General features: G+C 35.4%; 1 protein-coding gene across 2 annotated transcripts in view; it reads right to left on the reverse strand.

Annotated features, from left to right (window-relative positions):
• Nucleotides 1-1,029: 1,029 nt before the first annotated feature.
• The window catches only part of LOC129725868 (homeotic protein labial-like), a 51,475-nt gene continuing 35,530 nt past the window's right edge, over nucleotides 1,030-16,974 (reverse strand). Inside the window, exons 2-4 of one of the 2 annotated variants that reach the window (XM_055682211.1) lie at nucleotides 3,637-3,726; nucleotides 2,441-2,613; nucleotides 1,030-2,376 (exon numbers count right to left, since the gene is read on the reverse strand). In XM_055682211.1, the coding sequence (XP_055538186.1) occupies nucleotides 2,191-2,376; nucleotides 2,441-2,613; nucleotides 3,637-3,726 (449 nt within the window). In that variant the 3' untranslated portion in view covers nucleotides 1,030-2,190. Of the gene's footprint in view, nucleotides 2,377-2,440; nucleotides 2,617-3,636; nucleotides 3,727-16,974 lie in introns of both variants that reach the window. The other variant, XM_055682210.1, reaches the window with a different exon arrangement.

Here is a 16,974-nt window from a genome sequence, read left to right on the forward strand (position 1 = left end):
TTCCCTGTAAATGCTAAGTATGTCATATTTCATTGAAAAATATGGTGCAAAGGAAGAAAATTATCATGAATAGAATGGATGGGGAAAAGTGGTGATCTGTTTTGTAGTTTTGAAGCACAATTCTGCGAAAAACTTCTGTTTAAAGTAATAAAAATGTGATATTCATTTGAATTGAAATGTTATCAATTGCCTGGAGTTACTTTTTCATCGATATCGCTAAGGTTGGCTCAATTAAGTGGACTGTGTTGAATCGTGGGAGTACAGGAGAATGATTGGAGTTTGGACCGTGTGTCCTTAAATTTACAAACAATGAGAAAAAATTACAAATACTGAGAAAAAATTAGATCGATTACTTTTCAAATTAATTGTTTGTGGCTCTTACCAACATGTAAACATTTATGAATTTTATATAAGCTTCATGGTTAACGAACTTGCAAATGATACAACATGCTGTGGTTTCTGTAACTCTCACACTTTGGGAATTTATGATACAATGAATATTTCAATTTATTTTACCAACTTTCATCAATTTTTACTCAAAAACGATTGAAATTCACATTCGGTAGAATGCACAACGAAGCGCTGTAGAAGATCACGTGACACCTCAGGGTATGTTCCTTTTTTTTATTTTACTTTTGAGATGTCAAGCGCTTTTCACTTTCGTGCAGATTTTTGCCATCTGCTTTTTAGTATATTGGCCTTTATTATGATGCGTCTTGATCACGAGCTTGTTTCGTAGCAACGGTTATTTTTATCAAAAATAACATTAAAATCGAATATTTTAGAATAAGCTTCGTCATAAACAAACATTATGTTGATCCTACAATCATCCTACACGTTCTATGTCGCGTCGATTTGAAGCGCTGTAAATTGCGTTACTGCTTAACTGGTGCGTTTTGTACAGTTCTCCCCTATATCACAGTTCAGGCTTTCGGAAAGAAAAACACAAAAACTTATCCTAGAGACGCTTGAGCTTGAAAATATAAAGAGTAATTTATTTCAATTTACACTAAAATATACATGTTTCGTAACAGTTGCTTAGTTTTTATTTACCTTTAATTATCACTACAATCTATATTAATTTAGGAGGAACATTCGATGTTGATTTTACTTTTTACTTAGTTTTTAGTTCTTTTGTATCCTAGTCTAGCTTTGACTGCTCTCATTCTCATTCTCGTTTTCTTGCAAACACTTTAAACTATTTTTGGTATTTGATTTCTGTTTTGTAAGTTAAATAAATAATAAAATATACAGTAGCCTCTGGTGACGGAGGAGGAAAAATGATCGGGCGATTATGACATTCACTGTTGATTCTTTGGTGTTGGAACCGTTGTTTTACAATCAAAATTTTGTGAAAAAAATCACAAATATGTCGAAACTTCAAAAAGAATCATCAATCACAATCATGACTCATTTTAATTTCAATTCTAAAAAAGCTCTGTTGTTGTTTGCTTACAAAACGTTCTTATTTCGTGTTGTAGTTCAAAAAATATAATTTATGATTTTTTTTTTCACATATAGGATTTATGAATTGATCTGTATAATAAACTAATGCGTGGGTTTTCTCTTTGGTGTTTTGGCACATTTTGTTGAGCATTGAGTGACATAAAATAAAGTTTTGAAATATCACTGCGTACAATTGACGAATCCTTATTGTTCGAAGCAAAATTAAGTTGAATATTTATTGCCAATCATTATCGCATATTGCCTCAGCCATCTAGATCAAAGTAAGCTCGGCCTGGCAGTAATTTTTTTGTCAACCTATATGTAACAATGGTTTGTGCCAGTGAATTGGAAGAAAATATTTAATAAAAGAAAGTGAGCAATTGTCATTCTTTTATCAAAAGTAAAATACTAAAATGAACTAGTTTGAACAGCTTAAATAGTGGAAAATGGAAGATTGTGTTATCGGAATCTTTGACTTATGTTTTGTGAGAAGCTGATTAAATAGATGAAGGAACAAGCCTCACATCGATAGTGTTCACTAAAATTCTATCAAAGTGAATGCATAACCTCCTACACGTGAGTAGTAAATTAAGTTACTATACTTGATGAACAAGTGATGAGGATAGAGCGAAACCAAACCTCCGTCACCAGTGGTAAAGTTTAATTTTGTCATTCAAGTGCTGAAACAAAAGATGTAATTGATCGTACGGAAGAAGCAGGACCCACTACTGTTGTGCTCGGACATTATAAAGTCGCAGATTCTCGACTGTTGTCATTGCTCTCGCTGTTCTGTGTCTTCACTAGTGTGCTGCCATCAGTCGGACAGTTGGCGATACCTTTCGGCGACGGACATTGTGCGTCACTGGGCGCCAAGCCTTCTTTGATTCGTTTTTTCTGCTTCATTCGGCGGTTTTGGAACCAAATTTTCACCTGGAAGAAAATGAAGAGTAGACGATCAAAATTACGCCTAATATTCTAACGAGCAACTGCTTACCTGAGTTTCGTTCAAATGTAAAGAATTTGCAATCTCTATTCTCCTAGCTCGTGTCAGATATTTGTTGAAGTGAAATTCCTTTTCTAGTTCAGTTAGCTGTTTGTTGGTGAAGTTTGTACGGCCCGTGCTGGTGCTGTTCATCAAAAAACTCGTTTGATGTGGTGACGCAGCTGCTGCTGGAAATATGGAAGTTAAATTTAATAAGTTTACAACAATTGGTGAGGTATTTCGATCTGGGAATTATTGTGTTTTACAATTCTTTCTTCTACAGTTCTTTATTTCTATTTTTAGTTCTGTAGAACAAAGTACCTATTTGTAATGCTAATTTCAAAAGTGTTCTATTGAAACACAATTGTAAAGAATGAATCGATTAAGTGTAAGAAATAAGAAATGGGATTGAGTCGTTGGAGAGAAAAAGATCTAACGCACGAATTATCTTCGTTGCGATGGTCCTGACAAATAATATTGATTCGCCTGCTATTCCCGCAAAATTGAATCTCTACGCTCCTGAAAGGAATCTGCGAAGATGTCAACTTCTGTACTTGGAGGCAATATATTGCCAGATAAGTTTTTTAAATATAACATAACGTAACATAACATAACATCTTCGTTTCTATTACCCCCATAATGGATGGTATCTGGCAATTTTGAGCTATTTTAAAAAAATGTTAAGTCGCCATATTGGATGTCAAAAATACTTCTGGGGTCGATTTTAAGCCTCTGGGCATCATCCGGAAAATACTCATATTGAATGGTGCTTGGCCGTACTGTCGTGATATGACATTGTGACATTGTGATCCAAGTGATCAACGAATCAATTTCTCGCCACTTTTGCCTTGAAATGGGTGCCAACGTCATTTTGTTTTTTTTGTTTTTTTTTTTACAACGTACGAATCAGTAGCAACGAAAAAAAAGATACCAAAAGATAGGTCTTCGAATAATGAACAAATTGGCATGAAAAACCCATATTCGAGAAAATGTCCTTTACGTCACTTTGTCATCTCACGGCAGCGTACCGCTCAGCTCTGATGAGTTTTTCTATACAACGAAAGTTTTGCGAACTGCAATGCTTTAAATGTAGTGCATGCTAAAATACGTGAGCCCGTTTAAAAAATTACCGATGAGTCTTAAAAATGGTTCTTAACGCGGGAAACACTCAGTTTGAATTATATTAATAGAAATTAACGGATACCTACCTAGATTAGGTTCTGTTAAACCTCTAAGAGGATCCACAACGTGATGGTTGATATGAAATTCCGGTATAGTTTGTGAGGCTGATTTTTGTACTGTAAATAGAAAGTAATATTAAATTTGGTTATTATATTGATCTCCAGTACATTATTTTATTTGGTGAAAATTAATAAACCAATGATCAAAAAGTAGATGTACATTAAAAATTTGGGATAAGAATCCATCAACTAATGTCATAGTTACCTAAACCCAAACCGTCGCTTTTCTCTAATATGTGATCAGTTGTTGGTTACTACCTTTAATACAGAACGTTTTGGTTTATTTACTATCCTTATCGTCCAACTGAAAAAAAAACCATTTCTCATCTAATTGAACCCATTGCCGTCGGCAATCAACAAGCGATGACGCATATTTCCAGTTTACTCAAACCTGCTAAAAACGTGATTGAATTTAAAAATAATTATTTTAAATCTGAATAATGAACTTTGCTCTCTGTCTGCAGTTGCCAAATCGAAACGATAAGGTGTAACGTGCAGCATTCAACAGGATGCCTTTTTTTCTGATATCAGCAGCTAGCAGAATAAACCTCTGTCCATTCAATAATTGGGCGATTATTAAATCTCTGGTGTATGATATTTGCGTATCACTAACAGATACAAGCTTTGCCAATAAGACATTAACAAACTCTCCAATGTCTGGCAAGGCTTCATTGTTCTAGGATAAAATTGAAAGTAACTTTAGCTAATACCCGTTCGCGACGAAATCCCGATAAATGAATAATCGAGCGAACTCGTAACCGACCTTAACCTGACAGAAATCCCGATAAGGTGTGGAGTTCAGATTAGGTATACCCAGTCCAGGTTTCTGTATTTGTCTATCCTTATTAAAAACCTTCTTCTATTGTAATCGAAAATGACAAGAAAAAAGTTATTGAATTTGGCTAAATTAGTTTTAGCCAGAAAAGTTTAAGTAACGATTGAATACTAATAATCTAATCTGATGTGGTGGTCGTATCAATGTAACCAGCTCACACCCATTTTACCGAGCACATGAATTTAAATTGAAAATTTTCATACGTCATTGAAACGTAACGAAGCTAGAGCTACTTTTAAATAAATCAATTGTAACATTAACATGCGTCGAACGAGGTACCTTTTTCTTAAATCTTAAATCCAATCTAATCACGCCCAAATGTTGAGGGTGATAGGAATGCCTTATCAAAAAATAAATGTAAGCTTCGATGAGGCAAGAAACTTACCTCGCCTCGTGTATAGGCTGGTGGTATCTATACGCCTGAAAACATAATAAACCTTACCAAATATTTGATTACGTCTGATAACCAAAGACTCGGGTAGGTAGTAGGAAAAAAAAAATATACAGGCAAAAAACCATCGATCCTCTTTCGTTTAGATTGACATCGTGTCAAGATAAGAAAAAATAGCTACTGGATTCAGTCAATGCACAAAACACTGCTCACTGGCGCAAATTGTTTTACAAAATTCAACCTTTGATCTGGGCACAGACCACTGATAGTAGTGCAGTTAAAAGTCAGGAATGGTGTGCTTCTAGGAACTGGATCAACCGCAAAAAATAGATAGTCACCGTTCAGTCTGATTAAAACAGTCTGACGCGCATAACTGGCGATTTTACGTTACGCTCTGCTATGTTGGTGGGTCGCTGGGGTTGGGGTCATGTTCCATGTTTGTTATAATAGAAAAAGTCATAGTAAATAGGATCGTTTACAGATGCGTGTATGCGAATTAGAAAGTTAAAAAAAAAACATAGATTTCTACATTAGAATTTTTGAGGAATCGATGAGAAGGTTTTCCACATGCAAAACCTATACTTTTCGCGAAACGATTCCTCTCAAGATTCCGTCACTGAGTTATAGGTATCTCGAGAAACTTACTTCGAGCCCCCTACTTCGTTCATGTTCAATTGATCTGATCAATTTTCACAAATAACAAGTTTTATATGTATGTATGTAACTCTTGAGGGCCAAAACCGAATTTCACCAAGCTTGGCTTACGAGTTTCTTTTACAAAGGAGGAGTTATAGCCGTATTGGAAATAGAGAGAGAGTTTACCTTTAAAGCAAGAGGAGGTCAAAAGTGAAGGTTTTTTGTGCATTATGAGAACTTTTTGACTGATGAATTGTGATTGAACACGTGGTTTCAAAGTTTGGCTGCCCTATACGTTCCCGTTTCATTTGATTATAATCGAACTCAAGCAACTGTTATGTATTAAATTGTTAACAATACAACGAAAGTCTGTTATCTCAAAGAGTGCATGACTTATTTGAACATTACTAGTGTCATACGAACGAGTCATCTCTCAAACTCACAAATAACAAACTTCATAACAATTTGATATGTGGCTCAAAAGTTATGGAAAGAAAAGAAATTCAAAGACTATTTAAAACTATCCTGCTTTGATTTTAGGCTGTTTTTCACAAACCGGTAGTCGCCATCTTGTATTTTAAAATGGTATTTAGAATACTGGTTAAAGAAAAACTCATATTGGGTGATATTTGGTCACTTTGGACTGTTTTTCAGAAGCCGAAAGTCGTCATTTTGGACTTTAAAACTGCCTGTGAAATCAATTTCTGTCATCTGGGCGTAATTCTGGTTCCGAAAACATTCATATTGAATGGTATTTGGTCATTTCCGGCTGTTTGCCAGACTGTGTCTGTGATCAATTTTTAGCTTCTGTGCATCTTTCTGGTTCCAGAAATACTCATATTTAATGGAAATCGTCGATTTCAGGTTGTTTTCCAGAAACCGGAAGTTGCCATCTTACAATTCAAAATGTTGTCTGAAGTCGATTTGTGGCTCCAGTGCATCCTTACGGTTCCGGAAATACCCATATTGAGTGGCATTTGGTCGTTTGCGATGTTTTTCCGACACCGGAAGTCGCCATTTTGGATTTCATACTGGCATTTGGAGACAATTTCTGGATTTTGAACGGCATACTGGTTGAAGAAAAACTCATATTGGGTGGTATTTGGTCATTTTCAGCTGTTTTCAGAAACCGGAAGTCGCCATCTTAGAATTTAAAATGCTATCTGTGGTCGATTTTAGCTCCTGTGTGTTATTCTTGATCCGGATATTATTATATTGGGTGGAAATCGGCCATTTTTGGCTGTTTTCCAGAAACCGGAAGTTGCCATCTTACAATCCAAAATGTTGTCTGAGGTCGATTATGGAACATATTTGTTACCACTAAAAACATTCACCTGCCAATATGGTTCCATTTAGTTGATTAATTCGCGAGATGTGCAGAAATTTGTGAAGGAACATGTACTTCCAGAAGAGGGAGGGGCGTCGAACCATTATGGACAAATTTGTTACCTCTAAAAACATTCACATACCAAATTTGGTTGTATTTTCTTGATTGGTTCTTGAACTGTGCGAAATTTGTGTTTCATTTTTATGGGACCCCTCCCTTATAGAAGAGGGATTCGGGTGTCAAACCATTATGTACATATTTGTTACCACTAAAAACATTTACCTGCCAAATTTTGTTCCATTTGGTTGATTAGTTCTCGAGATGTGCACAAATTTGTGTTTCATTTAACTATTATGGACATATTAGTTACCCCTTAAAACATCCACATGCCAAATTCGGTTTCATTTGCTTGGTTTGTTCTTGAGTTGTGCAGAAATTTATGTTTCATTTGTATGGGACCCCTCCCTTCCATAAGAGGGAGGGGTCTCAAACTATCATAGGAACCTTTATCGGCACCAAAAACCCCTACATACAAATTTTCACGTCGATCGGTTCGGTAGTTTACGAGCCTATACGGATCAGACAGACAGACAGACCGGACTGTATTTTTATATGTATAGATTACAACATCAATATTTTAGAACCTAAAGAGTGAATATACATTTATTGGATTGAAGCGTTCATGTAAATCTGTTTTTACAAATAAAAAATTGAATGAGAAAGGCTGGGTCTGACCGCTAGGTGGATTAATTTAGGTTTTTCGTTTGATATCAATTCAATTCCCCTTGTACTAATCTATGACTTGCCGGCTTTAGTGTCAGCGCTTGCGCTTGGACGTAGAGAATTTTTGGAGCTGCGCCAAATGCATTTTTACATATGTCTCATCGTCCATTAAAATGCAGTCTTCGAATTTTGTTCCAGACCTACACATACAGCATCCTAGCGCGGCGTTGGAATGTCGAACAGTGCTGTACGGTACCGAGAAATTCCTAGCCAAATCGCGCAGGGTGTTCCCAGGGTTCGTCCTACCTGCTCTGCGGACATTCAATCATAGCTGCTTGTCAATCGTTCCACTTCTGCGATTGCTGTAATTATCGCGATCCAGCGTTAGAGTTTCATTGAGTTGTTTCAGCACGCTGTTTACGGTTGATTTGGGGAATTTGAGGTACTTCGCAATTTTTGCACCTGACCACGTAGAATTTTTAACGTGAGTGGGCGGAATTTTCTCACGTCTTTCACGTTCTATCGTCGAAAACTTTTGATCCACTGACTTAAATTTGATGAAACTTTCATCACTATGTAAATGGGCCTTCCTCATCACTGCGTTGTAACCGCCACTAGAATCACCACAGTAACTAGAAAGCTGAGACCAATTGTAAGGTGCATCTAACTTTAGCAACAGATAGGGGAGGATTGTACAAAACGCACCAGTTAAGCATTTGCGCGATTTACAGCGCTTCAAATCATTTCAAAGGGACATTGAACGTGTAGGATGATTGTAGGATCTATTTATTGTATATTTATGACGAAGTTTATTCTGAATTACTCGATTTCAATGTCTTTTTTTGGTAAAAATTACCATTACCGCCAAACAAGCCCGTGACCAAAACGCACCACAACAAAGGTCAGTATGCTCCAAAGCAGAAGGCTAATATGCCACTAGCAGAAGTCAGGACGCGAAGTGAGAAGCGCTTGAAGTCTCGAAAGTAAAATCAAAAATAATGGAGCATGCTCTAAGTTGTCAAGCAATCTCCTGCTTGCTCTTCATAGTGCATTCTGTCCAAATTTTTATGTTGATCGTTTTTAGGTAAAAGTGAAGGAAAGCTAGTGAAATAAATTGAAATACTCTTAGTATTATAAATTCAAAAAGTGTAAAGGTTAGGGGAACCATAGTTTTTTGTACACGCAAAACTTTTCCTTATTACTTTGGAAGCAATAGCGCAAAATTACCTTTTAGGTAACAAATACATTACTAAAAAAGCAATAAAATTCTTCCCCAGTCAAGTAACAACACATACTGTCATATATTTAGCACGTGTTATGAGAGTACGACTATCTAATAATGGTCGTTTCAACCACATGCAACGTTTTTTTCTGCCGAAAAATGCTCCCTTTCCACCTCAAGTCAAAAAAAATCACACACCGTCGCATAAGTTGCACATGTTACAAGTTTTTTCAATCTCCAATTCATCCGGTGGGCGTGTATTAGTTCGCTCGTTGTATGCATACGGAGTAGCGAAAAAATATGACAAGAGCTGCCAAGCAACATTTTCCCCGTCATAGAGTATGCAAACGTTGATGATTTCAAAGACTTGAAATGCGCCCTAAAATGACATCACGATCTGTCTGCGTCAGAGAAAAATAAAAACATTCGCTTTCTTGCAAGCTATTTACAGCACATAATCATTGGTTCATGGAAACTCATTTGGACCTGTTTGAATATACAAAACTCGTGCCCATTCAGAACAATATTCGCAACTTCGGCAACTCTGGTCAGACAGTATTACATATTTCCATTTCAAGTAAACACTAGGGGACGAAACGAAAGTGTTTCTAATTGGACATTTGAAGGTTGACGGTTGAGATTCTGATTATGTGTGGATGAAGGGAGACAAAAATGAACCAGATCGTTGCATCAATACAAATGCAGCGAGTGAAGTCTTGCCAACACATGCATTGCGGTGCTTGGCTGTATGTTCTCCTGCAGAAACACATACAAGCGTGTGGCCGTCATAATTTTTATTACTTTTTGTTTGTTACTTTTTGTGTATAATGCGCAGTCATAAGACACAAAAAGTAATAAAAAATTGCCCAAAAGTAATAAAATATTCCCCGTTTGCGTTGGGTGTATTATTTACAAGTCAGTTAATCATAAAAGCTTAAATAAAATTTATGAATAATTACATATTGGACAGAGCCACAGCCAATAGCACAGTTTTTCGAGTATTTTAGTCATTATGGCACACTTTTTCATATGAGAACTGTACAGAAGCTGGGTTTTTATGAGAAAAGCGAACTGGAACTGGGCCAACTGGTGCGTCTTGTACGGTTCTCCCCTAATCAATTATCCATACAGTTCGAATGAAACTTATGACTTCAAACGTATGAAGTCTGAAAATAAATAATGTAGCGGACCCAAGAACCGCCCACTTTATTCGAGACAAACAAGTTCAACGTGGTACATTTTAATATGCTACTTCGACGATGTGCAGTATTCACTGTATAGTGCACGTTATACATTGTGTTGCACATTCGGGTTGCATTACAGCCAAAATAACTTATCTAGTCGTGGTAAATAGATAAATAGACATTCCTTGATGGGTGCCCAAGCCTCTAAATTCGAAACCAAGAACTTAATTTCGCCCACCCAACCCTTTTTCGCCCACCTCTGATATATGACGGAAATACAAATAATTCTCGATTTTTCAAGGAATGAGAGGTGTTATATTAATTCCAATTCAACGAATATGCTGTTGGAGAACCACAAATAACTCACACATAGGCGAATTTTCATAAAAATTGACATGTTCCAAACTTAATTTAAAATTTCGTCGTTTGTCGCCCTTATGGTTTGAAATTTCTTTTAAAACCATGTTGAATTATCGGAGTTTGATTATTCTCAAAACAATTCAAATATGGAAAAATTATGTGAAACTGTGCTTTTATGTGGAAATAAAAACATAAATTTTACGAGAAAACTAACCCCTTTTGAAATTAAGCCTTCACCGAAACTCATACGTCCTTTCAAAATATAACTTTTGCATCTAAAGAATCACGTTCCGGTGTTCATGCAATTCATGAGATGTTAAGCTTTAGAGTAGTAGTATTTATTTGCTTTTGAACATTTAAAAGCACTAATATAGAGAGGATCCATAGGGTTGGCGAAATATGGTTCCTCTACCCTACATGCAAAAGCCCTGTTCTATCTCCTTTTGTTTTTTTTTTGTCATCAAAAAATGTATGAAAATGAGTTTGGTATAGTCATTGGAACTAACGAGTTTGATCGAAAACAATGCACAGGGGTTGTTCGGGCTGTTGTAGTATTTGAAACCCCTCTCTGCTCCTATCTACATCAAATATTGATAAAATGATTATATTGAACGTAGCACTGAAACATTTAAAATTTCAAAATTAGATATTAAAAAATTGCAAAAAAATACTCCGGAAAGGCGAGTCTGAAATTCCAGATAATCGAGTCTCTAGAAAATCGAGTCGTACTTATGATCAGCTTGATTTTCTGATTGAAAAAAAAAATCGCTAAACTCATGTTTACCATACCAAATTACCAAAGCTATTTAGTACTGAAACAATTTATCAAAATGACAATCAGATTTATCGAGGTAACAGGCTGAATGAGGGAAAATATGTCATCGCATCGCAGTAAGCATGGAGATTTGCTACGTGATTCAATGTTGTGACCTGAGAGCTGTGACTATTTTATTTTGGTTGGTAGATTTTCATTGTCAACGGTAGTGAACATACAGAGTTCACTCTAAAATATCACACTAGTGCAATTCTTGGTGATACACTAGGTTTTTTTTCTACGTGGGGGTACGTAGCGCTTAAAAAAATCCGCGTAAATTCAGAAATCCGCTTAAAAAATCCGCATAAATTTCGAAATCCGCGTAAAAAAAACTTCATTTGCTAAACTTTTTTAATCGTTACTGTTAAATTCTTTCGGTAAAAGTCAATAGCAGTGTCATTTCCGCATGCGATCTAGGCTGAAAATCGATAAAAGATATAAGAAGGTTAGGCCAAATCCGTGAATGTTCAGTAACTGGAGTAAGTCCGCGTAAAAAAACCGCGTGAATTCTGAAATCCGCGTATAAAAAGACTCGTTAAAAATACCACGTAAAAAAACTTTAGTGTATTTGAAATATCGAAAATTACCATGATAAAGTGATTTTTTCAGTGTAAGTGCAAGATGGAGTTGTGAGGCGATCGTTAGCGTTAGTGCAAAAAAGATGCAAAAAACCTAAATTAATCCACCTAGCGGTCAGACCCAGCTTTTCTCATTCATACTTTTATTTGTAAAAATAGATTTACATGAACGCTTCAATCCAATAAATGTATATTCACTCTTCAAAAATATTGATGTTTAATCTACACATATTAAAATGCAATCCGGTCTGTCTGTCTGTCTGATCCGTATAGGCTCGAAAATTACCGAACCGATCTGCGTGAAAATTTGTATGTAGAGGTTTTTGATGCCGATAGAGGTTCCCATAATAGTTTGAGACCCCTCCCTTTTCTGGAAGGGAGGGGTCCCATACAAATGAAACATAAATTTCTGCACAACTCAAGAACAAACCAAGCAAATGAAACCGAATTTGGCATGTAGATGTTTTAAGGGGTAAAAACTATGTCCATAATGTTTTGACACCCCTCCTTCTTTTGGAAGGGAGGGATGCCATACAAATGAAACACAAATTTCTGCACATCTCGAGAGCTAACCGACTAAATGGAACCAAATTTGGCAGGCGAATGTTTAGTGGTAAAAAATATGTTCCATAATCGACCTTAGGCAACATTTTGGATTGTAAGATAGCAACTTCCGGTTTCTGTAAATCAGCCTAAAATGGACGATTTCCATTAAATATGAGTATCTCCGGAACCAGAAAGATGCACAGAAGCTAAAAATTGATCACAGACACAATCTTGAATTGTAAGATGGTGACTTCCGGTGTCTGGAAAACAGCCGGAAATGACCAAATACCATTCAATATGAATGTTTTCGGAACCAGAATTACGCCCAGATGACAGAAATTGATTTCACAGGCAATTTTAAAGTTCAAAATGACGACTTCTGGTTTCTGAAAAACAGCCCAAAGTGACCAAATACCACCCAAGATGAGTATCTCCGGAGCCAGAATGTTGGAAGAAGCTAAAAATTGACCTCAGACACTATTATGAATTGTAGGATGGCAACTTCTGGTTTCTGGAAAACAGCCAAAAATGGCCGATTTCCGTCTGACATGAGTATCTCCGGATCTAAAATGATACACAGCAGCTGAAATCGACCACACATTCCATTTTGGATTCTTGGTTGGCGACTTCCGGTTCCTGGGAAACAGCGGAAAATGATCGAATAACACCCAATATGGGTGTTTCTTCAACCAGAATGACGCTCAGAGGCTAGAAATTATCTCAAATACCATTTCGAAATCCAAGATGGCGACTTACGGTTTGTGAAAAACAGCCTAAAATAACCAAATACCATCCAATATGAGTATATCTGAAACTAGAATGATGCAATGAGCTTACAATTGACTTCAGGCGCCATTTTGAATTACTAAATGGCAACTTTTAGGAAACAGTCGAAAACGACCGAATAATACTCAATATGAATATTTCTGTAATCGAGATGATGCATAGAAACCAAACATTGACCCTGGACACCATTTTGAATTTAAAGATGACCACTTTTAGTTTCTGGAAAACAACCAAAATAACTTATTACCTCCCAATATGGGTATTTCCGGTGTCAGATTGATGCCAGAAAGTCTGTTGATAATGACAGAATACCACTTAATATGAATATATTCAGAATTAAGGCGATGTACAGAAGCCAAAAGACGAGGATGTTGTCATTTCGATAAAACTAATCATTTCAAACGATTTGTTATTTGACTTTGATCATATCCTATGGCCGATTCGTCGTGCATTTGCAGACTTCAAACAAACCGCAAGTAATCAATGAACTTGGAACGTTCAAATAGTATGACACCACATTTAAATTATGTTGAGGCCACACATATCGATCAAAGCAGATATAGTTTTAAATAGTCTTTGAATTTCACTTCTTTCCAGAACTTTTGAGCCACATATCAAATTGTTATGAAGTTTGTTATTTGTAAGTTTGAGAGATGAGTCGTTCGTATGACACTAGTTATGTTCAAATAAGTCATGTAATCTTTGAGATAATAGACTTTCGTTGTTTTATTAACAACTAGTTGAACATTCCCGGCGATGCTCGGGATCAAAGGCTTCAAAGACAGATTTTTTTTTATATTTCATTGCTGCATTAGCTCAACTCACTTCAAAAATATAATTTACATCTTATACTTCCATCATCACCAGTAGGGTGTCGAACGTCTTCGTCAGTGGTTTTCTTCGGACCATTTTTGCATAAGATTGCGCCAGTAAAACTACCGAAGAAAACCACTGACGAAGACGTTCGATACCCTACTTCAATATTCTGAGAACGCGCAGAACGGAAATACCCATATTGGATTGTTTTTTGTGATTTTGGGCTGATTTACAGAAACTGGAAGTCACCATTTTGGATTTCAAAATGACGTATGGAGTTCCACTTTCGAAAGTATTGAAATTGTTGGCCAAATATCACTTTAGAAGTCATAAATTTGCATGTTTCATGTAGTTTTGTGAAAAATATATCAAGTTTAGTAATCAGATACTTGTTATTTTTCTTCAAATGGTCTTCTCAACGTTAACAAACATTTTAATGAAAAAAAATTGTGTCATCGCTATAAAATGACGTATGGAGGTCCACTTTAGGAAGTATTGAAATTGTTGGCCATATATCACTTTAGGTTATTTTCCTGGAACCGGAAGTCGCCATTTTTTATTCCACAAAACTTTGTAGAAAATAAGAAAAAAAAGATGTTTAATGCTTAAGCTGCCTCTTAGTCGATATTCAAACAAATGGATCGTAACCATTCCTGCAGCTAAATGTGAGTTTTAGTTTGGATTAACGCAAAAAAAGTTAAACAGTAAGATTAAGAGCTGAATGACCTTCTGGTTAAAAGCTCTCTAATAAAAATCAAATTTAAATTCAAAAGTACAAAAGTAAATCGAATGCCGTAAAATGTAACTATTCACAAAACTACGAAAACATCAGAATGTAAAATGTTCATGCTCGAGACATGGGTTATTCTTCAAAAAAATTCTAGATGAAAGAACAACGAACATTTAATTGCAAAAAAAAAACAAATCATTGAATTTTGATTCAGAGGCGAATTGCGCATAAAAAGTCAAAGTTTCGCATGTAATCGTATAAAAACGTATAAATTAAAATAAAATATTTTTCGGTGATTTTCTGTATTCTGTATGCTGTATGTGGTCCTCGTGGCTCTGTGGTTAGCGATGTCGATTGGCTCCCACACGGTTGTGATATAGGGTTCGATCCCCGATCAGGTCGAGAATTTTTTCGAACTGCAATTTTTCTCGACTCAGCTCTGGGGCACGGTGTATCGTTGTTCTTATCCTACAACATGCAAAATGTGCTAAAACAATATCGATAACGAAATTTCTCATCTAATCTGGTTGATCGAGAGCGCTATTAGAAGGCTGCAATATTGTTGTGCTGTATACAGAAAATCATCTTCAAACATACATTTTATATTTTAACATAAACAAACATTTTAATGAAAAAAATAATCACATGTCATCGCTTTGAATTTTGATTTAGAGGCAAATCCAGCATAAAAAGTCATAATTTTGCATGTTTCACGCCGTTTTGTGAATAATATCTTAAGTTTTAGTAATCATATACACTTTATTTTTCCTCAAATGTCTTTCCTGAACGTTAACAAACATTTTAGTGAGAAAAAATCATATGTCAACGCTTTGAATTTTGATTTAGAGGCAAATTTAGCACAGAAAGCCATAATTTTGCGTGTTTTCGGTAGTTTCGTGAATAATATCTCAAGTTTTAGTAATCAGATACTAATTATTTTTCCTTACATATCTTTCCTGAACGTTGACAAACATTTTAATGAAAAAAGAATCACATGTCATCGCTTTGAAATTAGATTTAGAGGCGAATTCAGCATAAAAAGTCATAATTTTGCTTGTTTTACGTAGTTTTGTGAATAAAATCTCAAGTTTTAGTAAACAGATACTTGTTACTTTCCTTCAAAAGTCTTTCCTAAACGTTTACAAACATTTTAATGTAGAAAAAACACATGTCATCGCTTTAAATTTTGATTTAGAGGCAAATTCAGCATATTTTTGCTTGTTTTATGTAGTTTTGTGAATAAAATCTCAAGTTTTAGTAATCAGATACTAATTATTTTCCTCAAATGTCTTTCCTGGACATAAACAAACATTTTAGTGTAAAAAATCATATGTCAACGCTTTGAATTTTGATTTAGAGGCAAATTTAGCACAGAAAGTCATAATTTTGCGTGTTTTACGTAGTTTCGTGAATAATATCTCAAGTTTTAGTAATTAGATACCTATTATTTTTTCTCAAATATCTTTCTTAAACATCAACGAACATTTCAATGAAAAAAGAATCACATGTCATCGCTTTGAATTTTGATTTGGAGACGAATTAAGTATAAAAAGTCATAATTTTGCATGTTTTACGTAGTTTTGTGAATAAAATCTCAAGTTTTAGTAATCAGATACTAATTATTTTTCCTCGAATGTCTTCCCTGAACATCAGCAAACATTTTAGTGAAAAAAGAATCATATGTCATCGCTTTGAATTTTTATTTAGAGGCAAATTTAGCACAGAAAGTCATAATTTTGCATGTTTTACGTAGTTTTGTGAATAATATCTCAAGTTTTAGTAATTAGATAACTATTTTTTTTATAACTAATGTCTTTTCTGAACATCAGCGAACATTTTCATGTTGAAAAACCTACATGTCACCGCTTATTATTTTTGATTTAGAACGATTCAAAATGATGATGAATACTGTACACCACAGAGACTGAGGGAATAATATCAATAAGATCAAGCGTTACGGAATTCCATTTTTATATAGTAGATTTAATACATAACGGTTGCTTAAGTTCGATTAAAATCAAATAAAATGGGAACGTGTAGGGCAGCCAAACTATGAAACCACGTGTTCAATCATAAATCATCCGTTAACCCTTAACTAGCCCGCTCATCTGATAATAATAATCAAATCGGTTGTGTAGTTTCTGAGATAATGAAGTTTCGTGATTTTCACAAGTCGGCACATTACAAATGAAGTTACAGTTCGATTACAGTAAAATTCTATAGGGTCTTCTGAGGCAGCTAGACCATTCATTTGACACTAATTTTGTGGAAATCGGCTGGATTTCACATTTTTAAACATAACAGGCAAACTAATAGTCCGATTGCAAAACAAATCAATGGAGTCTTATGGGACAATT

This window comes from Wyeomyia smithii, chromosome 2 (genome assembly GCF_029784165.1).
Source record: "Wyeomyia smithii strain HCP4-BCI-WySm-NY-G18 chromosome 2, ASM2978416v1, whole genome shotgun sequence".
NCBI classification, from domain to species: domain Eukaryota; kingdom Metazoa; phylum Arthropoda; class Insecta; order Diptera; family Culicidae; genus Wyeomyia; species Wyeomyia smithii.